At 44.5% G+C, this 26303-nt stretch overlaps 1 protein-coding gene across 2 annotated transcripts in view; it reads left to right on the forward strand.

Annotated features, from left to right (window-relative positions):
* The window catches only part of TMEM248 (transmembrane protein 248), a 77923-nt gene extending 56899 nt beyond the window's left edge, over positions 1–21024 (forward strand). For both annotated transcript variants that reach the window (XM_029612306.1, XM_029612307.1), the window contains exons 4-7: positions 1814–1964; positions 3895–4078; positions 13172–13315; positions 14250–21024. In XM_029612306.1, coding sequence (XP_029468166.1) covers positions 1814–1964; positions 3895–4078; positions 13172–13315; positions 14250–14270 — 500 coding nt within the window. In that variant the 3' untranslated portion in view covers positions 14271–21024. The remainder of the gene's footprint in view (positions 1–1813; positions 1965–3894; positions 4079–13171; positions 13316–14249) is intronic.
* The last annotated feature ends 5279 nt before the right edge of the window (positions 21025–26303 follow it).

Raw genomic sequence — 26303 nt, forward strand, 5'->3', positions numbered from 1 at the left:
TCATTTGTACCCTGGTATAGCATTGTCCCATTGGTTGTCCTCCTTCCACCATGTCTCTGAGATGCCAATTAAGTCTATGTCATCATTCACTGCTATACATTCTAATTCTCCCATCTTACTTCTTGGACTTCTGGCATTAGCTTACAAACATTTCAGTTTGTTTTTTGTTTGTATTTTCATTCTGCTTTTTAATTGATAGGGATAAGTTAGAATTTTTTAGCTCAGGTGAGTTTTTAGTTACAGGCACTTGGACTACTTTTCTTATTATTAGAACCTCACTGTCGGGATGCCCTAATTCTAATGCATCATTAGTATCCTTTGACGATACCTTTCTCCGAACCATGCACTGCTGAGTGACTGTCGGCTTTCCCCTTTGTTCTAGTTTAAAAGTTGCTCTATCTCCTTTTTAAAGGTTAGCACCAGCAGTCTGGTTCCACCCTGGTTAAGGTGGAGTCCATCCCTTCGGAAGAGACTCCCCCCTTCTCCAAAAGGTTCCCCAGTTCCTAACAAAATTGAATCCCTCTTCCTTGCACCATTGTCTCATCCACGAATTGAGACTCTGGAGCTCTGCCTGCCTCTGGTGATCTGCGCGTGGAACAGGGAGCATTTCAGAGAATGCTACCCTGGAGGTTCTGGATTTAAGCTTTCTACCTAAGAGCCTAAATTTGGCTTCCAGAACCTCCCTCCCATATTTCCTATGTCATTGGTGCCCACATGTACCATGATAGCCGGCTCCTCCCCAGCACTATCTAAAATCCTATCTAGGTGATGCATGAGGTCCGCCACCTTTGCACCAGGTAGGCAAGTTACCAGGCGATCCTCAGGCCCTCCAGCCACCCAGCTATCTACATTCCTAATAATCGAATCACCAACTGACGGCCGACCTAACCCTTCCCTCCTGGGCAGTAGGCCTTGGGGAGATATCCTCAGTACTTTCTGGTGGCTGTGCATCAGGAGTCTCGAGACTAAGCTCTCTTATGATCTACTGAGGCACATACCTGGTGTAAAAATAACACTGCTCGGTGATCACTTGTCACTTATTAATGACTCTTAGATTTCAATTTAATCTTAGTTCCAGGAAGGCAACACAAAAAACTGTAAAAATCTGTCTGACCGTGTTCACAGCCAGTTGTTTAGGGTATTTTTTTTGTACAGAGCTAATTAATGTGGCTGAATCAGTTTGTCCATGGCACAATAATTCACCTGCTAGCAGACTGAGGATGAAATTCTTAATTACTCACCTTTACAGACCTGTGCTCTGGGCAAGTCCCAATTCAAGTAGGTAGTTCCCTGACCCAGAGGACTTACAATCTTGTACCGAGGGTGAAATGACTTGTTCAAGATCAACAAGAAGCATTGCTGGGAGACACAGGATTTGAACTCTGACTTCCCTGATTCTCAACTCACTGCTGTTCACTAAGCTATGGCCCTGCACCTGCTATATTTTAGATATGACCTCGTGTGTAAGGTCATTTTTAATAGGGCAAAAGTTGGAAAGCCCTGCCAATTCATGCATATGTGAGGTTTGTTCTTCTGTGTTTTAATTTAGGTACTAAATCAGATAGGGCAGGGTTTATGGTTCCCCCTCCCCTTTTTTGTTTTTTAAGAGCCAAGCAAAACTCAATTGTATTTCTTACTCAATCACAGCATCTAGAAGGCTATGCTTTTTGTATTACACGCCATGAATCATTTGTTTGCGGGAATACACAGTTCCTTTATTCATTGCTGTATGCTCTTACCTCAGAAAGCCTCTGTCGATCTGCTGCCAGCATGTGTGTTTTTTTGGTTTGTTGTTTTTTCTCCTTTTTAAAAGGCAGAGAATCCCACGAGGAGATCAACATTACGTTCACATTGCCTGCTGCCTGGAACTCTGATGACTGCGTCCTCCATGGGCATTGTGAGCAGGTGGTATTCACCACGTGCATGACTGTCACAACTGCCACAAGCGTATTTCCTGTCACAGTGTAAGTACAAGTGCTCTTGTCCATCCCATAAGTACAGGACAGGTAGTCTGATTATATTCTGCCCAGCCAACCAAAAGATGCCAATCCGTATATGCTAGTGCTCCACTAACTATAACAATCAAGAATTTGACCACAAATACAGATGTAAACTGACTTCGCATGGTGTCTGAATGGGACAAACTGTTGCAGAGCCGATGGCATCCCTGTTTTTTTTTTCCTCTGCATCCTTGTTCATACAGCAAAACTGACCCCTAGATATTAATTCTCCCCTGCAATACAGGGAGTAGTTTGGCTGCTCACAAAGCCCTAACAGGAACCTGAGCTAGGAATGTCAGCACAAGAGACCCACCACTGGGCTGTTGAACTGGGCCATGGAAGCATTTTATTTTAAGGGAAAGGCATGAGAAGCTGCATAAGTTTGTATTACATCAGATCTTACATTTTATAGTATTGTTATCTGTAAAGCAGCTTATCAGTGTGGCCAAATGTTATAAACTTCCTGTCCCTGCTTTGTTTTATGGCTACTGTCTTCTGCTGAACCCCTTTAGAAGCTCAGAGATTGCAAGCACCCAGGGCTCTATAAGTGATAGGGGACCTGACCAAGAAGTTAGAAATTTCTGAGCCAGCCCAGTGTCCCAGCAGCAGGGCTGTATGCTGCCATGTGAAAACCCTGGCTTCTGCTCGCCAGGCTGGATGTGTGGAAAAGCTGTAGAGACAGCATTCACAGCCTCTGGGTAAGGGAGTGGTGTAATGAACACCAGTGGCCCAAGTGAAATCTGCATTGTTCATGCTTCAGCTTCCAAAAGGAACTGTAGGCTGTAGCCTCCTACTGAGGATGCTTACTGTGATGGTGGGATTATAAAAGGAGGAAGATGAGTCCAGATTAAGGGGAACCCCTGACAGCCTATGACTGATGCTTGGGCTTAAAAGGCCTTACCAGAAATGTCCATAAATGTGAGAGGAGCAGGTCCCAGGTGTGGAGGCTTCTGGAATACATAAGCAATAACTTTTGCTAGAATTGGGAAATGTTTCTCTTCAGAGTTTGCATGACTTTCTGCAACAACCCCATAAACCATTCAGCATGACTTACTTTTTGATCCACTGTGGTAAAATCCTCCCTTAAGATACAAGTGGAGGAATTCCAAAAACATGTATATGGCTTGAGCGGGTGACTTTTTCCTTCTGCTCAAGATTGAAATTGTTTGTATTCATGCACTGGTGCTTTGTAATCATATCATCTGTGTAGTATTCCACTCTGTTGGTTTGCTGATAGGTTATAAATTATAAATATTGTATAGGAACTTCGTTCCCAGTGTATTTGGTTTATCCATCATCGCCTTGGAAGTAAGAAGCTAGTCGTGATTTTCAATCTAGCCATGAGTTTTGAAATTTTAATATTCTAATCTATTTACAAAAGATTAAGGGCCTAATTTACTAAACTTTTTTTTTTCCCCCATAGACACAGAATGGAAGGGTGTGGTGGTAGGGGGGAGCTTTGCTAAATCAGGGGTGGCCAACTCCGGTCCTCAAGAGGCCCAAACAAGTCTGTTTTCCAGGATATTCATAATGAACATGCATGAGATATATCTGCATACAATGGAGGCAATGCATGCAAATCTTATCTCGTGCCTATTCACTGTGGATATCCTGAAAACCAGACCTGTTTGTGGCTCTTGAAGATTTGCTAAGCCATCCTTGCCCTAAAAGAATATTAAGCCATTCCAGTAAAAGCATTCCAAGACTAGTCACCATAACCTCAAAACAGCAGTTCTTTACTTGGATTTGAATGAGAGTTTAAGAAATGTATTTATGTATTTATTTTAGTTGGTTACATCTTACATGTCTATAAATTGGTTTTAGCATGTATTCTCCTACCAGACAAATAATTCCTTAAATATTGTGTAAACACTTATCTCCTTTTTGTTTACAGTCAGCCAGCACACTGCATTCCCGAAACATACAGCAACGCGACAGTCTGGTACAAGATCTTTACCACAGCCAGGGATGCAAACACCAAATACATGCAAGATTACAACCCTTTCTGGTGTTACAAAGGGGCCATTGGAAAAGTGTATCATACTTTAAATCCCAAACTAACCGTTATAGTTCCTGATGTAAGTGCCAAACTTATTCATTGTCTGTTTTTATCCCTTGTGGTGATCATTTTGAGTTCAGGAAAGGATCACGTGGGCAGAAATCTGTATTTGATGTCTTGAGATGTGTTTTTTTTTGTGCAGGTTATCTGAAGGCACCAGTCATCTGGTGGAGAATGAAACATAAGCACTACTCTTCTTTGCAGAAATCTACTTATAGTAGTATTTTCAGAGGGCAAGCAGGATGGGAGTCCTCACACATGGGTGACATCATTGGAACTTTGATCTCAAAGAATCTGGAACTTTCAAACATGCCCTACTGAGCAGGTGCAGCTGTAGTCCTCATCCTTCCCCCTAGGTAGAGTGCCTCAGTCTCCTTTTTTTTTTTTTCCTTTGGAGCCATGTGTCTCACTATATTCAGCTTTGCTCTCTCCTCACAATTTTTGTAAGTGATTTTTTTTTTAGAGCTGCAGTTGTTTTATTTCCTTTACCTTACGATAGTTTTGTTTTCCTTTTTCTTCTTCTTTTCTCTGCCTGCCAGCCACATGTCTGGCCTTAGTTGCTGTGCAGTCTGGTAGAGTCTATTTCTAACCCTTATTAAAAAAAAAAAAAGAAATACAAAATACTGCACTGGCAGATTTGGATCTGTGTCCTCTCCTTGCTCTGTCTGTTTTTGTACCTTTGTCAGCTGCTGGCAGGACTGACTGAATGCAGGCCGCTGAGTCTGGAGACTAGCCTGAGTTCTACCCAGGCAGGAGTTCCATGTCGTTTCACTGATCAATTGGCATTGATGGAGGTTCAGACTGTGCAGAGATTGAGGACCACACTGTTTTTCGGGGGGAGGGAGGGAAGAGGATGAGCTGGGAGGGGAGAATTCATCCTCCCCACATTCAAAGGAACTAGTCTCCAGGGGTAGGCGCCCTGGATGACATAGCCTCCCTCCTGCTTGCTGGTGATGGCAGTGCAGGCTCCTTGTAAGCGAAGGTGAGCAGGAGCCTGGGCAAGCAGCTTGCTGCCGCACCTTTGGTGCCATGCCCAGTAACGGTTGGCCGTGCACATCTATGACCAGTGCACCGTTAGTCTGACGCATCAATGTCAAAATTGCATCAGGGACCAGGACTGCCATTGAGCGCCATCGAGGTGCCGGGGTGCCCTCTATGCCATTGGGGTGCGTGACTGCCCTTGATGCCCTAAGGATCTTCTGTGCCATAGGCATCTGTAGACATGGAGTCTTGATGCACGGGAGTCATCGAGCACCTTGGGCCTCAGAGTAACAGCACCGACCTCTAGTGTTGGGGACCAGGTCTGCCATCAAGCTCAGTGGTCCCCCTCGATACCATCAGAGCTGCCCTTGATGTCTATGCCCTCTGTCCCATCGAAGTGCGTGAGTGGTCACCCTCGATGCCGTTGAGGTGCGTGACCTTGATGCCATTGTGGTGTGGAACTGCCCCGATACTATTGACACCCTCTGCTATCTAGGTGTGGAGTCGCCATGGAGGCCATCGGGCATGTTGGCTACCAGTGCCTTTCATTGCTGCTCTTGACAATGTCGAGCACCACCAATGAGGCACTGGAATAGTCATTGAGCGCTCTGGTCATCCCCAAGGCAGTCTACCACCAGGGCAAGTGACAGGTATTTCGACCTTGACATATCGAGCGCCAGGTTTGCATTTTCTCAAGACTCCCTGGTGTACGCCAAGGCGTCTAGGTGCAGTGATCTGGTGCCCTCGATGCTCCTGGGAGTTGTCACGAAGGGGCACTGAGGGGCATTGTGCTGTCCCATCACTGGCCTAAGGCTATCAGACACCAAGTATGCTAATGATCTTGGGGGCCCTGAGCTTCTGGGATCAGGGGACATCAGAGGTCCCGCCTGGATTCATGCACTCTCTGTGTTAATGAGCACTAGGAAGGCTATCATCAGCCATAGCTGTTGGCGAGGGACGCTATCAAGCTCGCAGCATTGACGCCTTCGGACAGAGAGGTGAGCCAAGGGGCACAGTCAATGGCACTGGCAGTCATCGTTACCTTTGGGCACCGATGATGTGTGTTGGGGCTGCAGAGCTTCTTCTTGCAGGTGCCCCTGGCATCCTTGGTACTGCCAGTCCACCAAAGTCTTTGGGCACCGGGGTCTCTATCGGTGCTGCTGGGCTTTTGAAGTCCATAGGTGCCTGTTGTGCCAGGAATGGCACTATATACTGTCGAACTGAACAAGATTCGGTGCAGCGTCGTTTGGTGCCCTTGATGTGATCTATCATTGGTAAGCATGAAAGTACTATGGGCCTACAGGCGCCATCACCACTGTGGCACCAGTGGACATGGTCAGATGCCACAGGACACGACTGCAGAGCACCATGGGCACCGTTGCACATCATGGACTTTGCTGCTGTCGTTCCATGAGGGAAATGGCGGTGAGCCATTCTAGATGCAGTTTCAAGGGCTGTGTCCAGCCTCTTGGAGGGGGCGACATCATAGAATGCCACCCACCACCACCATGCCATATCTAGAGCCCCAGTGGTATTGGGGATGCTGTTGTCAAACTGTTCCTATGCACGCCACTCCGCTTTGCGAAATATTCACTATGCTGAAAGAGGACTATTTTGCTTATATTCAGCTAGCACATTATGTAACCTCCCCTCAAGGTAAACCGTATCTTCAAGCAGAAAAATCGCTGTTTGAGGGATTATGCCTTTCATCTTCCAGGTGTAAAAAACTGATATCTACATTATATTTATATGTATCGGGGGAGCTGAAATCTACTCCTCATATCCAGGCTTGGGAGGCTGATTAGAGGTGGCTGAATGGGATCTATGTCTTAACTCTATTAAATGTAGTTCAGTCTCCGCTGCCCTCATGGAGAATGGCTCAAGTTATTATACCGATCGTATCTTATGCCATCCAAGCTACATAAGATATTCCACAATATCTCTAATCAGTGTTGGAGGAAGTGTGGATATGAAAGTACTATGCTTCACTTATGGTGGAGCTGTGCAATTATCTCCAGATTTTGGTGTACAGGTTTTAAATTGCTATTTGAAATCCTGGGTTTGCCATATCACCAAGGACCTTAAGTGTTGTTTGTTTGACATTTCCTCTTCGGATCTTAATAAATGCAGCAGATGTTGTCTATATGAATCATTATTGCAGCCCATATGGTAATTGCTGCCTTCTGGAAACAAGAAATAAGTCCGGGAATGGCAAAGGTTAAACGAAAACTGGCTACCTTACACTATCTGGGTAAATTGACAGTGATTCGCCAGGGTAACCTAGATAGATTTGCTAAAATATGGCATCCTTACGAACAATGGGTCCCTTTGAACTGAACAAAGCGAGGGTTTTGATATTCGACCTTTTGTTCCCTATGAGCATTCAATTCTCAATTCACAGCTATGTTAATGATGATCAAGGGGCGTGGGGGTTAGGGTGGGGGAAAGATTGCTCTGTTACCATGTTATTCCTTTTATATAATACTACTGATTATCAAATATGTCTATGCTGCTGGTTTTGAAATTAATAAAATTTAAATAACAAAAAAACAAAAAGAAGAGGAATATGTCTTTCAGCTCCTTCCATGTCACACATCCCCTTTGTGGGGAAGCCCCTGGGGCTCTGACCCTGGTAGTTTTATTGCTGAACCGGAGCCGCTATTCTTTGAATCGTTGTATCTCCTTGTAGTCAGGGCCGGGGGACGGCAGTGGCGGTCATTTGACTGTTTTTGCTGGGGCTCATTCGTTAATTACTGTGGTGGCCTACCCCATCTAAGGGTGGCCACCAGTGGCAGATTGGTCACTTCTGAACTTCAGTAATCGGTGATTGTGTCTCAACTGGAGAGTTGACAAGTTTTTTGGGATCGGGAGGCCCCACGATTCCTGTTGATTTCCTGTCCCTTCAGGAAGGGAGGGATTTGACTGGGTTTCAGGGCACCTCTTATGGATTCCCCTCTGGATGCCTGGTTGTCCACCCCTGCAAGGGGTGTCCCTTGTTCTCCGTTTCCTGGAGAATGCATGTCGCTGCTTCTGACTAGCAGTCGCTCTCTGTTCCTCGTGATCAGAGAGCCGGTCAAGCAGTAGTAATTTTCCTTAGGTCGTCCTAAGGCACAGCAGGTCTAATTTGTGAGGGAGCATTTCCAGAGTAGCTACTTTGTGAAGATTAGGAGTTTCTCCCCTCCAGGAGTCACCTTTGATACCTGCTGAGCTCAATGGGCATTTTGGGTTTTTATTTTATTTTATTTTTTATAAGGACCACTGTTGCCAGTCATTCTCACCTGTGGGACCCTACCTCGGTGAGGAGGGTTCTAGTCCATTTAATTAGCAAGTATTCCTTTCAACCTATTGCCATATCCATGGCTGAGGGAGTTGGGGGATGAGGGACCCCACAACAGAGGTGCAGCTCTTTGGTTGCAGTGGCTTGCAAACTATACTTACCTATTTTTCCCTGTGGACAGGGAAGTCCTGGTTCATGCAACGATTGTTCCATTTACTGGACTGCGTGCTTCCTTTGGGGGGGAAGTATATGCTATCATGGCTGAGGTATTAATACCTAAGTCAGGTTCGGGGCAATCTGTTCCAAGATCACCCTTGCCCTGCCCTGCTACCCTTAGAGTTTTCAGGCTGGTGAAGAAATCCTGTTCGAAAGGGATTTGCACTTGTGGCACCCCGGCTTCCTGTCTTAGTGGAGTGTTTCTGGATTTCTTCCCTGGGCAATTTGCTCTTAGTTTCAGCTGTTCCAAGCTCTCTCTTGGTCGGTAACTCCCTACAGGAATCAGCAGTGAGTTATTCATTTGGGGGTGAGTTATATAACCTAGTAACTTGCGCTTACTCTGGCAGTCCAGTGATCTGCCTCCTTGTGTTCTTTGCTTCTTCCGACTTCCAGTTGGAATTTTGGGGGAGTGGGGGGAAAGCTAAGGCATTCATGATATATCTTAGTGTACACCTGCAGGGAAAGAGAAACTAGTTTTTCCTCTATTTTCGCCAAGCTCTGGCCAATACTGCCTTTAGCCTTTCTCACTTCACTAGGTTGCCCAGTGTCTTCCTGCTCACCTGAACTGTCCTGTAGACAGGATGGACAGCCCTGCCCTTGACAGGTGCAATGTGGGTGAGCTTCAGGCCTGACGTATCTCTCTGCTCAGGGGTTTGGGCTAGCGATCCCATTCGGGGATTGCCTTTCATCCCCTGAAACTCTTGATGCTGTCCTGCTGGACAGTTATGTCTGGTGCTTTGGCTCATAGGATCTGTGTCAAAGCCTGCCATTGTTGCTGATTATTCTTCCAAGTGGTTTTTTTTTGTTTTCTGCCCATTATGCCTATTAGCCAAATATGGGCCCACTTCTGCAGAGACGTTCTGTCCTTCAGATGTCAGTGAAATGCAGTTTCTTTCTGGGGAGTTCTCGAGCCCCAGTTGGTTTTTCGGTTGTCTTGTGACACCAAAGAAAACTGTGCGGTCTTTGTCCAAGAGTCCTTCTCTTGTTTATGTCTCTAGTCAGGCAGAAAGAGAGTGAGATGGCGCTTTCAGCATAGTGCGATTTCCCGCTTTGTCTGCTTCTCCTCGGATAAAGCAGAGTTGCTTACTTGTAACAGGTGTTCTCCGAGGACTAGGTTGGCTAGGGGGCAGGGTGGTGACTGCAGCTGCACATGCTCAGTAGGGCATGTTTGAAAGTTCTAGATTCTTTGAGATCAAAGTCCCGTGCCAGACTCCATCTGATGATGACGCCCCTGTGTGAGGACTAATATCCTGTTGTCCTCAGAATACTTGTTAAGGTAAGCAACTCTACTTTACAAACTGGGGAAGAGCCATTGCTGGAGACGGATCCCTTTTTTTCCCCTCCTAAAAGCCTGCTGTGCCCAAAGATGAAACTTTTTTTTTTTTCCTCTTGACATGCCAGACCAACATGGAACAAAGAGGGTGGGTCATCTCTCAAATGATCATTGCTGTTCCTTAGTTTTAGTGTATTCTCTTAGTACATAATGAGTCCACATCGCAGGTACTTTGGCTCGTGGGTTGTTGACACTCCATTCTTGCATATTATGTCGAAGATGCCCAGAAGCAACGGAACAAAGAGGAAATTGTGCATTGTGTTGGTATTGGTGGTAATGGATATTAGTTTATGGCTCTCCCTTCACCTCCTCCCCACCCCCCCCAGACAAAAAACAATTAGTTTAAATCCCAGAATTTTACTTGGTGTAAATGGAATTGCATTCATACTGGAGCAGTGTGGGCACAGTCTGTCTGTTGTGCTGTAAACTTTTTTTTCTCCACTTTGCTGATTCTCTCCAGATAATGGTATTTCCTAGCGTGTAGCAGATGGACTCAGGACCTATGGGTATAGTGTACTCCTGCTAGCAGTTGGAGACGGATCAGATTTCAATCTGACCAGTGCACATGGTGCTATCTAGATTCCAGCGTCCCAGCAGTCTTAGAGTTAGTGTGAGAGGAGAGAACTTTTTTTTTTTTTTTTAAGGGGCTGCCAACAAAAGTAGCGTAAAATGAAGACCCAGAGAAATTAAAGAGCGCATCTCATCTTCCCCACCTCTTTGCCAAGTGAAAAGCAAACCGGATGATGCAACCCTTTGTGAAATTTACTGGTTACAGGAAAGTCTGTGGATGAAAAGTGGTAGCCAAGTCAGGTGTTTGTGGTAGCCACTTATTGCTGCTTCCTTCCCCAAAAAAGAAAAAAAAAAAAGTTGTGAGATGTTAGTTTTGTTGTTTTATTTCTATGAGGAACAATTTTAAAACTGAATGACTAGTTGCTGTTGGCTAACTGAATACTTTATATCCTATAGAGACTGTTATCACATTCATTTTCTTGCATTGTATAGGCTTATTTTAAATTATAATCTACCAGCCCATCCATTATCACCCCTCTTGGAAAGGTAGCAGCATACAATTTTTTCAAACATTTATTTTGTGCAAATAAAATCTGTTAGAAAAAAAAGTTTTTACCTTATCTTTTTCTCAAGTGTTGGTGCCCCCATTCCAGAAAGTATAAAATAAAATAACAAATGAAATTAGTAATAAAAACAGAAGAGAAGGCTGTAAGCCAGGGAAGAATCCAGCTTTCCCAGAGTGAGATGCAGGGAAACCTATGACTACAAAGATTGATGATTTTGGTTTATATAGTATCTTTATTTGACCAAGGTGATGGTATACTTTAGGATTATAGCTGTAGAGAAACCATGCCCATCTCTGTCAGTGTGAGATGATTTTGGTCCATTTCTGGTGATCAGAGTGCATGGCAACTTCCTAAAGTGGGACGTTGACAGGGACAGGTTTGTTGTCCCCCTAATAATCCGGTTACCTGACCTGCCCGTGACCATACCTACCGTGCTGTAACTGCACTGCCGCCAGGGCCGGTGCCAGGGGATTGGGCGCCCTAGGCACCTTCAGCCTTGCGCCGCCCCCGGTCGCAGCCCTGACTCCAGGACAGGGACCACATGCCGCCACCCTCCCACCCCAAAAAAAACCAACCCTCACAAAACACCTGGTCCAGCGAGGAGCCCTGGAGCGATCTTCCGCTGCCGGGTCGTCAGCTGCCACTAACCAAAATGACGCCGGTGGCCTTCAGCCCCTAACATGTGACAGGGGCTACCTGTGCCATTGGTTGGCCCCTGTCATATGGTAGGGGCTAAAGGCCACTGGCGCCATTTTGGTTAGTGGCAGCCAAGGCCCTGGGAGCAGCAGATTGCTCCCGGGCCCTCTGCTGGACCACCGGGGGGGGGGCTGGGCAGAATTTTGAAGGGGCACTTTTTGACCTTTCAAAATTCTGCCGCCTGAAGTGGCCGCGAGTGGCAGTGGCACCCTTAAATCTCGGTGCCCTAGGCACAGGCTTAGCTCGCCTAGTGGTTCCGCCGGCCCTGACTGCCACCTTCTAAATAATTGAAAACTTCGGCAGCTGCCTTCTAAGGAGTGGTTCTTGAGCTGGCAATGAGTGATTGCTCTGGAGAGATGAGAGCACTAGGAAAGAGTTTTTAAAATATTGTTTATATAACTTCACCATAAAGGGCATTAAGAGCTTACTGTAATTTGCATTCCCCCTCCAAAGCTGCCATGTGCTTCCAGTGTGTTGTGCATAATGAGCTTCTGGGCCATGCACTTCATATCCCTGTTCGTACAGATTGAGTAGAACAGGACTGCTGTGCTGAGAAAGCTGGTGAAGAGAGATTTCTGTGCGCATGTAAGTGATGACAGTTAACCCACACTGTGGTTGGCAGCTGGGATGGGCTGGTTTGTCTCGCTCTGCCGTCATCTCCCATGTTAGTATGTTGGTAGGCAACAGCTCTCTGACACCTTCAGCGCCTAAGAATCTGTTGGAAGAATATCAGGGAAACCAAGGATGGAAGTATGTGTTGAATGATTTGATATCAGGCTTTATTCACATTTATGGAAGGCTTAGTTTATAATAATGGCTTATTTTGGCTGCCTGGAGGGGAGGCCCACCAGCATCACTCACAATTGCGCTGCAGGAGCTGTCGTAAGAAGATGGTGTCCATGGGGGGGGGAGTAGGGTTTGCACAGGACAAATTGTGACACAGCTGGCAGTCTGGTGACAAACTTTCACCTGCTTGGATTATAAATTATACTGCATTTGTCAATGAAGGCGCATAACTTTACCCTTTAAAAAAAAAAACAAAAAACCAGATTAACAGTTCCATTATAACAAAGGAGAGAGCCAGTATTGCTGAATTAATTTGTTTGCTTGGTAGAATTTCTTTCTGGTTAAGCTCCTCTGGGTCAGAACATTTCAGGGCTCCCTACGCTTCAGTTGACTCTTGTGTTGGCTTTCAGCTGGTTACATTTCATAGCTTTCCTCTTTAAGATTGATTGTGTGGTTTACCTTCTTGCTTCCCACTCCCCGCAGCTCTCAGGCAGTTTGTGCACCCCGGGTGAAACACGTTTGTTATTTGACTACAGATAGAACAGTCACCAGCTGCAGCTACAAAACTGGCAAAAGGGATTACTGCAAGTAAACCGGTTCCATCTGCAGATTGACCCTTACAGACCATCCGTTTTCTAGACCCCAAATATTGTGCTTGTACATCTGCATTGTACATCTTTCTTATCTGGCACCCTAATGACCATTTGGAGCTTTGAGAAAATGATACGCGTGTTTGATCTTTGACAGGACGATCGCTCGCTGATCAACTTACATTTGATGCACACCAGCTACTTCCTGTTCGTGATGGTGATCACCATGTTCTGCTATGCAGTTATTAAGGGCAGGCCGAGCAAAATGCGGCAAAACGCTGGCGAGTTCTGCCCTGAGAAGGTGAGTTGGTGATGCCAGTGTTATGAGACCAAGTTGAAATGGTAGGTCCTGTCCTGTAACAAACGTGGACCACACAGCATGCCTTTAGGCATGCATATATACACCAGCCTAGCCGAAGCTGATCTTGCTTCGTAAGGCATGCTTGTGGGTCTCAAATGTATTATTGGTAAAGTCTGTAGAGCCAAATGCTCTGAGGTCTCATTTTACTGGATAATGTGGGGATTTTTTTTTTCTACTTCATTTTTAGACACCCCTCCCCGCCTTCCCATACAGCCTGCCTGGGTGTCTACAGTTTCTGTTTCCCCACTAAGTCATTTCATGTAGGCCAGTAGATGGTAACTACTTTCATTTGCACGTGGCCGACAGTTCAGAGATGAACGCTTCTGCAGCACATTTCCATATCCCTTGAGCCATCTGGTCCTCTGGCGTGCACCACTTTCTACCTAGCAGTGATAATACTTCCTCAGACCACTTCATTACCATAAGTTATTATGGACTGTCTCCTCAAATCAACACCGAATAATTCACTCAGTAGCAGGTTCTCCGTATCCCACAACAAGGCCTGGCCTTGCTTATGCCAACAGACCTTACTGCACTATTTTGTGTGGCACTAGCACAGGATATTGCAGCTTCAATATGGTTTACCCTCCTCATGTCCATACAGGACACTTGTATGCAGCCCCTTTTGTATAGTATGAAAGTTGTCATTTTAAGATTGTTTTCTGGCCCCTGCATAATTTTGTGCATCTGTTATTGGTCTATTCAGAATGCATTTGTATAATAGAGGCCTAGTCTTGTGCTCCTTTCGGCCTGTGATAATGCATGTTTCACTAGCCTCCAGGGAAGGCGGCAGATGTTCTTCTGGGTTATGGAACCAAAATACTCTGCTGCACCATCTCTACTGACATGGTTTTTCCATTCATTTTTGTTCTAGGTGGCTTTATCCGAAGCTTAATCCATCTCCTTTCTACGGAATTGTCCGAAAACCATAATCATTGCCTGCTGAGCCCAAAGTGGGTCTAAAGTACACTCTGTGAATACATTATCTTGCAATGTTGGTTTAGTCCAACCAAAGACATTTCAAGTGCCTGTAATTGATTTGTATATATTTATAAAAAGTATATTCAGAACTGATCAGACGATGCGCTTGTTCTGCATTGTACTGTGGTCAGAGTCTTTAAATCTTTACCTGTGAACCTAGCAAGAATGTCTGTGTAGATATGTTTAGTGATACAGCTACCTATAATCAGAGGAAGATGTGGGGGTTTTTTCTAGCTGCATCAGGGCGATTTAAGATGCCTTTTGCAAGGGTCTTGAAAGGAAAACAACTGATTTGTTTTGCCCAAGGATACATGCAGTATGTTTTGGGGAGGGAGGAAAAAAGGAAGCACCTTTCATACGATACTGCACTGTCGGTGCCACCGGCTGATTCCATGGATTTAGTTTTGTATAATTGTAATTTTTTTTTTCTGTTTTGCTCCTTCCTTGAAAAAAAGTCATCAATCTCTTGCAATTTTGAAGAAAAATCTGCATATTCCTGTTTCAATACTGCATTAGCTAGAGGAGACTTGTCTTTATGAACCATGAACAAATTGTCTGCATTTGAATCCTTTTCAAATTGTTACCATTGAAAACCATAATGTGAGGTGCAGAGGAACAGTTGCATCTGGAACAGTAGGAGGGGGTGGTCTATTTTGTGTATAGATTATGCACCCCTTCCAGCGCATGCTCATGACTTCCACAAAGAGTGGATTGAACTTGGCCATTTGATTGCTTCTTTAAGGCAGTCACTTTTTTGGTGGGGAGGAAGGCCCTTCGGATAAGTCTTTCAGGAGCTGACATCATGCAATCTTGCCTCTTAAGAATGAAGTAGAGTTGTATTCGGTCATTGGAAGTCCACTTTGAACATTGAAATATGCTGTTAACTGGTCGGCTTTCTGTGCACAAATCCATTAGAAAATGAAGCAACATGGATTATTCCCAGTCCGCCAAATGACAACTTCATGCTTAGCCAGCATATTGGTTACTAGGAGGCATATGAGACCCCCCTGTCACTGAGAGCACAGCTGCCCGCTGTCCTAACAGACCTGTCACATGGAGCGTGATGATGTAATACGATTCGCAGCATGAATTTATGACCACCAGGTGATGTCATCCATGCATGACACTTGGTTCCTTTGTGAGGAATGATGTCAACACCAGTGCAGCTTTTCTTGTGATGTTCAAAGTTAGGATGGGATTTCAAAAAACCAGACGTGGGTAAAAATAACCAGGGATAGATTTTAAGAGGCTAATTTTCTAACGCTGCAGGTTGGGGTAACTTTACCATGCAGACTTAGAAAATATGGGGTAAAGCAAGTTTGTGCACATATGGTGGCTTTGAAAATGATTGTGCAATTGCCCTTCACCGTTGAGGTTGCTGACTAGCTCTGCATTGACCCGGTAGAGTTGATCCAGTCCAGATTTTACCCCATTTCATGCAGGGACCTTTAGTTCTGATTTCTGTATTGCATTCCCTAAGAAAAGTCAAGACTACAAGTTCCTGCATGTAATGAGGTAAAACCTGGGCTGTATCAGCGCTATCGGGCGGACCTGGAAGCAGCTGGCAGCCCTATTCACCCACACAACGTTAGAGCTGCCCTTAGCTTCTGTGTGGGCTCACATGTTTTTGGGAGTTAAAGTGTGTGTGTGCAGATCCCACTTCCATCCCCTGGAACGCCTCTCCACAGTGCATGGAAAATGACGCACAAAATTGGGTTGTGCACTGAGCCACGAGGAGTTTTTATAAAGGCCGCGTACGCACATAAAACTGTAGTGTGTGTAAATGGCTTTAAAATTTCAGCCCTAGATGATCTTAACAGCTGAGCACAGAAGTATATTTTGGATGCAGGGTACCTAATCTACCAACAGTAGAGAAAACTGCTAGTGAAATGTTGGTCAGCGTTAGTTTGGTTTTGTTCCTGCTCAGTAATTCAGAACGGTCATTTTTTTGGAGGCTGTCCGAAGTGCAGTGCATACTTTTTTTTTTTCTTTTTATTAGATTTTTATTAGCTTTCATATTTGTTCTTGGGTTTGTTTTTGGGTTTTTTTTAATTGCTTTCTGAGCTTGCCTGGCTCCTTCCGTGCCTTCTTGAGCTGCTCTTTTCCTGCTCCCACCTCTCCATCATTGCTTAGCAAACTCGCCGATTTCTTTAAGGACCCTCTGCTTTCTAAGGCTGCAGGAAAGCTTGCCACCCGCCCTTGTCGGCAGTGTATCAGGATCAGAAACTGAATTAGGCTGTTCATTCTAGTTGTCACATTTGCTCAAAGAGCAGGAAGCTGTGAATGATTTGGGGGAATAATCTCCTTCCTCATTGATCGCCCCCCCCTCAAGATGTCAACAGGATACGTCTGTTGAAATCAATAATACAGCCGGCATGAATAGTCTGTCCAGTGGGTAATGGATGTAACTTTCTTATGTTTCTTTCATGACGATCCTAACTCTCTTACAAGTGGTCTCTGTGGGGTGAGGTTAATGGATTGATACTGGTCAACGGTATTGTAAAATCTTTTGTGCAGAAACAAATTTTTTTATTTTTTTTTAACATGCACAGGGTTACTTTTGCATTCCTTATCCAGGCGTATTAGCTATGTCCCCTTTTCTTTGACAAGTTTAAATTTGCGTTAAGTGCTGCAACAGTAAAACATGGTGGTAGAGATTACAGGCTTAACTCTGCGAGCATAGCTTTCTGCGTTTCATTATGACAGGAGTTGCACAGGCATGACGCTGCTGCTCAAATTCGATCTTGGAGGCCTTCAAGCATCTGGATTTTGGGGTAACCCAGATATGCAAATTAGTCTGGTCCTCAGCTGTGCAGGCACACCTTGGGAATATTTCTGATAGCCTGAAAACCAGACTCTTTGAGAGCCTTGAGGACTAAATTTGACAGCTCCCAGTCTATGGTCTTGACTTCAGAGATGTAGCATGACAGATTTTAAAATGAAGCTTAAGCTTTACATTGGGGGAGGGGGAGGGTGCTGCTTATGAGTTTATGTAGAGTTGTAGTAAATAGACCTGGATAGTACCCAGAAGAGGTCATTAAAGCCGCAGTACCAACAAATCAGGTCGGATTTAGGCCTAGGGTGCCAAATTCCGAAGGCATCTAAAATCTGAGACCTGAAACTCCTTGGGTTCCCCCTTCCTCTGCCTGTGGGCACCATAACCTTAAATCTGGCTCTGCTAATCACAAAACATTTGTAGATTTGATTTGCAGTTAAAATCACGAATTGGGAATTGCCCTTTTCTGTTTTGATTTTTATTTAATAACTCAACAAATCTTGGTGCTTACAGATTTTGAAATCTCTTTAAACCATGCCCACTATTACAGAGCCAAGGAAGTTGGGCTTTGGTTGTGTTCATTATGAACAAAATTGCATGCAGGTGTCATGTTGATAATATGTAAAACAGGAATACAAAGATGCAGCTGAGTTTTAAAGGCTGGCAGGGTGGGAGGGGAAGAAAGGGGGTTGATGTTAATGAAAGGTGCTTCCCCCCCTTTTATTCCAAAACTGGAATGGAACAAGAGAATTAAAACCCCAAGCAATGGTGCCCCTAGAGCTCACCTGGTTTTAAAAGGATCCACCACTGGTGTTGCTTTCTGTGCGCATGTGATGCGACCTCCCTCGTAGGAACATGACAGCAGAAAACCATCTGCCCGTCCATGTAGTAGAAAGAAACTGAGAATTGAGTTCTAGACAAGGCAGCACCTTGTAGGTCTAAACTTCATCTCATGCTTCTGATGGCCTCTGCTGTCATCTATTTTTTTTTTTTTATGTCTAATACAATAAGCCTGGGACCTGTTTGTTAGAGAGACTTAGATGCATTTTCCCCCTCTTTATTAGTATTTATAATATACTGTCCGTCTCTCTTTGCAAGACTATTCATGTGCATGTACTTCACCTCTTTGTTCATTAAAGATCTTTATCAGTAAATATTCCCTCCTATATAATGTCCATGCTTCACTGCCTTTAAGCACTATATCTATTGAAAACAGAACTTTCTACAGGTATGTACATTTTTGTTCCTCTAGAGAAAGCTCGTGGAAAGATCTGACTCTTAGCATTCCGATAGTGCATGGTTTAAACTTGGGATAAAATCTAAAAAAAAAAGAAAAAAATCAGATTCAGATCAACACTTCTGCCTAGCTAGCTCAGATTGTCTAGGGCAGGGTAGGCAATTCTGGTCCTCTAGTTGCCACAAGCTGGTTGGGTTTTCAGGGTATCCACTAAATATTCATGATGCATTTGCATGCATTACCTCTATTGCTTGCAAATTTATCTTGTGGATATTCAGTGCAGGTATTCTATCTACAACACCGGCCAGCTGGTGTCATTCGAGGACCAGAGTTGCTTACCTTTGGTCTAGGATCAACTGCAGCCTGTAAGTTTGTGTTTTAAAATGTAGCCCAATACCTCCCTTCTGGACTTGGTGTGTGCCACAAAAATACCTGTTCCCTGTCTGGATGACACTCGAGCTCTTTGCCGCAGGTAGAAGTGGCCATAGAGTGGCATCCTCTAGCTGTGGTTTTGTACAGCATGTATAGGCACAGTGTAGAGCAGTATATCTCAGGGGATAAGAGTTCAGCCTAGCCAGGCTTTTAGCAAGGAGCATAATCTAGTGGTATGAGCACTGGACCATCATTCAGGAGAAGTCCTAGGACAGTGGTTCAAGGCTCACCTCTGCCACTGACTCATTGCATGACTAAGGTCAAGAACTTGCTTTATTTGCCTTAGGTTTCTGGAACCCATTTTGAAAACGAGGTATTTGTCGTGAGCTGATGCTTCTTTTTAGTGGACTAATGAACAGAATACCCCAGGGCCAGATCAATAACCGAGAAGACGCTCTACTTGAAGAATTCTGCTCTCGGCTTCAGAGGAAGAGGCACTTGCAATTCCAGTTGTGCAATATTTTGCTGGTGTGCTCAATCCATCTTTTTGATTCTCAGCCCCTCTGTTGACGTTGCTCATTAAATGAGCTGTTCTGTCTTTTCCTGTCCTTGTAACGTGCCCATCGCACGCTCTTCCTGGGGTCCTGTAGGAATAAAAAAAAACCCCAAATAACAAACCCCAGACACTGTTCATATTCTTGATAGCAGTGGAGATTTCTTCCCAGCTGGTCCCTGGTATCCCTCTCCTTTGGAACAAGCCCCCCCAAAGGCTCAGCCTCCAGAACTCTTTCTGAAAAGTCTCGACACGATGATATCCTCTCTGAATGTTTCACATGATCAATGCAGACCAGATTGATGGATTTTCCCCCTTTCGTTCCCTTTGAATTTGTTTTGGCCAATCGCTTTTCTTGTTAGAAAGCCTCCTCCTCTTCTGCTACATTTCTTTTGAAGTTGCTTCGAAGATACTGGGCAAGGTCATTAGCATGCGGAAGAAAACTTTTATTTTCTTTGGCTGACCAAAAAAAACAAGAAATCCTCAAATGTGTTGCACTGTACACTCAAAAGAAAACATTTGCCAGTGGTCAACAGCTGAACTTGTGTCCACTATCCTTAAAGATCATCATGCAGTGTTTCTTTTTAAATTGTTTGATAGATTCTTACACCAGATTACTTTTTCTTCCCTGTACTCCTCTCCCCCCCCCCCCCAAAAAAAAATGTATTTACCTATGACATTTAAGTCATATAAGAGTCTCAGTACAGTAAACAAAACATTTTATCTTGGCCTTGAGGACTGGAAAGATTGTGTAAGAGGAAGATTCAGCTGCTGGTGGTGAATGTAGAAATTAAAAAAAAAAAGGAGAGGACTAAGATGATGGGGTTAACAAAGTCAAGCAGCCATTCCAGGTGCTGGTAAAGGGGAGGCTTTCTGAGCACCTCTGCTACTGATCAACTGGGCAGCCGTGCGACCACCAGATTTTCATCTTATTTCTAAAGTCCAAAATGTTCATTAGATGTTTTAATATGTACGAGTCTTGTTTTAACTGAAGCCTGGGCCTGACTCACCAATGGGAAAAGACTGGCGAATCAGGCCCTGTGTGTCACACTGCTTGGTGTTCTCTCTGGGAGCCTTCATGCTAGGAGCGGGGAACCTGGAATTCTTGGGAGTTGTTTGGGGGGTGTCATATATTGGGTCAGGTTTTCAGAATATCCCTGAGAGAGATGTGCATGCACACTGCTTCAATTATTTGAAAATCTGTCTCGTGCATATTCTTCCGGGCCCTGCTGAAAACCTGGTCCGAGGCACTCAAAATCTGCTGCTTGGCAGTCTACCCTAGAAGCAGCTGTGTGCATGTTTGTGATGCAGGGCTAGGCAAATCTGTCCTGGTGACACCCCCCCCCCCCCCCCCCACCAGTCAGGTTGTCAGGAGATCCACAACAAATGTGCATATGCTGGGTCTCCAGTGTCTGCAGATTTTATCCCATGCCTTTTTGTGGTGGATATCCTGAACATCCAGACTGGCTGGGGACAGGTTTGTGAAGCTCTGCTGTAGTGTGCGCTAAGGTAGTGTTTTGAAGAAATATGTGCTGTACTCTTACAGAAGAGGCCTTTGTTAGCTGAAGGGAATAAACTACTGCTTGAGGACAAGAGAGCACTGTTAAAGTTGTTGGTCTAGTTGCATGACCTGTTGCTGGTTTGATAATGGCATTCTCTCCTAAGTTCTTTCTTCCCTCTGTGTTTGTAAGCTGTGCATATGCTTTGCAGAATAAAAAGGATGAAGTTTATTCTCTTGTGTATGTATTTTAATCGGTCATGACTTTCCAAACCAAACCACCTGCTTAATCGGACCCTGCGAGATTTGAATTCATTTTGTGGTGGATTTTAAGTTAACTCTCTTGGGATACACAACCCATCACAGTGTGTATACCTATTGAAACTCAGCCCTTGGCAAAGGGACAGCAAAAACTGGGTTTGTATAGAACAGGGGTGGCCAACTCTGATCCTCGGGAGCCACAAACGGGCCTGGTTTTCAGGATATCCATAATGAATATGGATGAGATGGGTTTGCATACACTGCTAATGCATGCAGATCTCTCATATCCTGAAAACCAGGCCTGTTTGTGGTTCTCAAGGGCCAGAGTTTGGCCGTAAGAAATGTCATGCTGGGTCAGAGAGAGGTCTGTCAAGCCTGTCATCCTGTCTCGGACAGTGGCCAGTCCAGTTCACAAATACCAGGCAGATAATTTATTAAAGCTGGGAAATGGGAAACAATATGATGAGTTTTTACAGGTTTGCAACTGTATAATTTTTGAATATATGGAAAGTTCACCTTTGTTTTCAGTTTGTTTTTTTTCCCCCCTGGGAATTTCTCAGTACTTATTATAATGAACAAAAATATGGGGAAAAGATACTTTCCCCCCAGTAATTGTTATAATAAATACTAATAAATTCCTGTCAAAAATAAAAACTAAAAATGAAGGCCTCTGCTTGCTTTTTATATAGATAGGGTTCCTAAACCAGATTTGGTGGTAGACCTTGCATTGGATCTCCTACCCCAGTTCTGTACTTGCACGTAAACCGCATGCTCACGTCTCCGTGCTGCCACGTGTATGGTTTAGCACATCTGGCCAGCAGGCCCTCACCTGAAGAGGACATCTGGTGGTCCTGGCAGCTGATTGGGTGCCTTCCAGCCCTCTATGTACTTTAACTCTTGGCTAGGATAATGTACCCAGTAGCTATGGGAGATCTGCTTGCCCCTAGGGAAGGATGTAATTGCAAAGCGCTCAGATGTTCTTGCCAGTGTAAAAGGGCTAACTAACAGCCGCTCTTCCCCTGATGCTGCAGCTGCTCTTTAGCAGATTGAGACTGCAAGTTAGATGAAGAGGTGCTGCTGACATTTTAGTACAGAAGTTCTGATATTTTCTTTATTGCGAAATGTGATTCTCCAACATTGGCTCAGCTGCAGGCGCTCCTGAGATGTTTACTCTTGGGATTATGGAGAACTCTTAACTATAGCTGTAGAGCGAGCAGTACCCTTTTTCTGCACATACACTCTGTTCTTCAGCTCCGTGTTTTAACAGAGAATCCTTAAGAGATGGAAACAGCTCGAACTAATAAATTGAAAGGTCAAAAATGAAGTTGCCTTCACAGAATATAACTTTGGGACTCGTAGATTGATGAGATCCGAGCTTGGCAGGAAGGGGAGGCAGTCCAACCTGTGCCAATATATTCTCCATGCTGATTAATTTTGCCCTGCTAGGCAGTGACCTGGCATGTAACGTGGGGGGGGGGGGGGGGAGTTGGAGGGGAGGTGTGTGTTTACTTCTAGGGCATGGATAGTTTTAGTAGAGCAACCTGTATCAGAGCAACAAAGCATCAATCCATGCAAACACAGTCTGCAGATGTCTAGGGCTTATTTGTAGTGCACAAGAGGCTGCTGTGAGCATGGATAACTTAATATGAGCATCACTGTGTGACGCCTGCAAAATGAGCAGGGCAAGCAGTGCCCTTTCCGTGAGAGGCCAACGCCACCTGCTCGTTTATTCAGATGTGCCTCTTTGATTTCCCTTCCCATATCCCCCATCCCACTATAAAAATGCTGCAGGTGCGACCTCCTCCCATACTCTTGTAGTGAAACTGCCCAAGCACCCATTCTCTTATGAGCCCCATGAGATTCAGCAGTAGGACTTTGGGAGTGCTTTGCAGCTCTTTAACTGGTCTGAGTGGCTAAATGTTTCCTGGTGTATTTTCTTTTTTTTAATTATCTTGTTTCAGCACTTGGTATGGGCACTGGGGTGTTCTGTAGCAGGGGTTTCGCAGCAAGGGCTGAACTGGAGTAACTTGGTTACCCTGAAAAAGGAGATGTGTATATGGCCCTTGAGGATCACAGTTGAGAATCCTTGTTCTCCCCTCACAATCCAGAAATGGGGGTAGTAAAGCAAGGTGTGCAAGCAAGAGAACCGGAATGGATTAAACGATTTAAAAAAGGTTCTGGGACCAGCCCAGTGACTCAGGTGCTAAGTGCTGTGCACTGCTCCACAGAAGGTCCCCACTTTCATCCCTGGGCTAGGTCTTCTGCTCCTTGGATCCACTGGAGCTGGGGATACTGCAGACAGCCCCGGGGTGGGGAAGAAGGTGACGTGTTCATTGCTTAAGGGTGACACCTGTTGCCTCCATTCAGGGTCCACAAGTGGAGGGTTCTAGCAGGGGCTGGGAATCAGGACCAGGACTGTCACTGCAATGCCCAGGTTAGACATTTTGGGGGCATGGAGACACAAAATAGAACAAAAATTTTCCCAGTAGTAGCAAATAAAGACTCTTGGCCCCAGCTCCCAGCCCTGGGCCTGACAGCTAAAAGTATGAAGGAGCAAGAGAAAAATCATGAGAAAAACATTTAGGACGATTTCTTCAAATAATTTTAAGGCAGCCATGTATAGAAACCTTAATAAAATGGTCCTGGACTCTTTCATGGTTCTTCCAGCACTGCACTTGTTCTGACACACAAAGCAGAATGCTAATGAGCTAAATAATTCCATAATATCCCTATCAACTGAAAAGCAGATTGTTAATACAAACATAAAATGCACATTGAAATGTCTGAATGCCAATGCCAGAAGTCTAAGAAGTAAGATGGGAGAGTTAGAGTATATAGCAGTGAATGATGAGATTGACATAACTGGCATCTTAGAGACCTGGTGGCAGGAGGATAACCAATGGGACAGTGCTATACCGGGGTACAAATTATATCACAATGATAGGGAGGATCAACTTGGTGGTGGTGTAGCAATGTAGCAATGTAACCCCAATATTTAAAAGGGCTCCAGGACAATCCGAGAAACTACAGACCAGTGAGCCTGACTTCAGTGCTGGGAAAAATAGTGGAAAGTGTTCTAAAGATCAAAATCACAGAGCATATAGAAAGACATGGTTTAATGGGACACAGTGGATTTATCCAAAGCAACTCTTACCTCACAAATCTGCTTCATTTTTTTGAGAGGTTAATAAACATGTGGATAAAGGTGAGCCAGTAGATGCAGTGTATTTGGATTTTCAGAAGGCATTTGATAAACTCCCTCATGAGAGGCTTCTAAGGAAACTAAAAAGTCATGGGATGGGAGGCGATGTCCTTTCATTTCCCTTGCTGTTTTACTCTGTCTCGTTATGTCCTCAGACATTCTGAGCCAGCTCCTGTCCTCGAGAACGACACAGCCCTTTGGGTTTTCAGGATGTTGACCGTGAATATGTATAGGAGAGAGATGCGTACCTTTTGAGGAGCTGAGTGGCTGGGCCAAGGTTGGCCCAGCCACTCAGTGAGTAAATACAGGGGTCCACACGGCAGCTCCGATGTTAATAATGTCAGTTTGTAGTGAGAGCATCAGAGCTGCTAGCTTGCACCAGACCATTGTGGCATAAAATGTCCTTAAAGTGGAGTGGAGTGGGTGGGTGGCTGCATGATTAGACCTGCTTGCTCTGGAAGACTTATCGCTTCTTTGCTTGATCAGCCTGGTATTAATCCTTTAGGATTCCAAGGTATGGATCTACATTCTAACGAGAGGAACTCTAGAAGCCCTTCAGTGCACACCACATGATCACTGGCTACAGTAATGTAGAGTCTCAGCAGACAGGATGAGCATTTCATTTCTTGTGTACTGTTAAGCGCTAAAGCACGCTTAAGGCACTTCTCCATGGACACAAGGATACCCCAGTACTCCAGGATTAATCTGCATGACTGGTTTGTCCTTTCATGGATAACAAACTGATTGAAAGACAGGAAACGGAGAGCAGAATTAAATGGTCAATTTTCTCAGTGGAAAAAGGTAAACAGTAGAGTACTTCAGGGATCTGTACTTGGACCGGTGTATTCAATGTATTTATAAATGATCTGGAAAGGAATATGACGAGTGAGGTAATCAAATTTGCAGATGATACAAAATTATTCAAAGTGGTTAAATCAATAGCAGACTGTGATACATTACAGGAGGACCTTGCAAGACTGGAAGATTGGGCATCCAAATGGCAGATAAAATTTAATGTGAATAAGTGAAAGTTGTTGCACGTAGGGAAAAATAACCCTTGCTGTAGTTACACGATGTTAGGTTCCATATTAGGAGCTACCACCCAGGAAAAAGATCTAGGCATCATAGTGGATAATACATTGACATCGTCTGCTCAGTGTGCTGCAGCAGCCAAAAAAGCAAACAGAATGTTGGGAATTATTAGGAAGGAAATGGTTAATAAAATGGAAAATGTCATAATGCCTCTGTATCGCTCCAGGTTGAGACTGTACCTTGAGTACTGTGTGCAATTCTGGTCGCCGCATCTCAAAAAAGATATAATTGCGATGGAGAAGGTACAGAGAAGGGCAACCAAAATGATAAAGGGAATGGAGCAGCTCCCCTATGAGGAAAGGCCAAAGAGGTTAGGGCTTCAGTTTGGAGAAAAGTCAGCTGAGGGGGGATACTTCACTTTTATGCAGCTCCAGCACTGCTCTCTACATCAATGGCAGGGGTGGAAGGAAAATTTAGAACCAAAAAGTTACCAATAAGGGCCTTGACCTCAGCAGTCAGAGTAACAGATAAGTATGAGAAAAATAACTGTGAAAGCTTGCTGGGCAAACTTGACGGGCCGTATGGTCTTCTTCTGCCGTTACTTCTATGTTTCTATAGAGGTCTTTAAAATCATCAGAGGTCTAGAACAGGTAAATGTGAATCAGTTATTTACTCTTTCGGATAATAAAAGGACTAGGGGGCACTCCATGAAGTTAGCATTTAAAACTAATCAGAGAAAATTATTTTTCACTGAATGCACAATTAAGCTCTGGAATTTGTTGCCAGAGGATGTGGTTAGTGCAGTTAGTGTAGCTGGGTTTAAAAAAACATTTGGATGAGTTCATGGCAGAGAAGTCCATTAACTGCTGTCTTAGAAAATAACCACTGCTATTAATTGCATCAGTAGCAGGGGATCTACTTAGTGTTTGGGTAATTGCCAGGTACTTGTAACCTGGATTGGCCACTGTTGGAAACAGGATGCTGGGCTTGATGGACCCTTGATCTGACCCAGCATG

Source organism: Rhinatrema bivittatum, chromosome 8 (genome assembly GCF_901001135.1).
Source record: "Rhinatrema bivittatum chromosome 8, aRhiBiv1.1, whole genome shotgun sequence".
NCBI classification, from domain to species: domain Eukaryota; kingdom Metazoa; phylum Chordata; class Amphibia; order Gymnophiona; family Rhinatrematidae; genus Rhinatrema; species Rhinatrema bivittatum.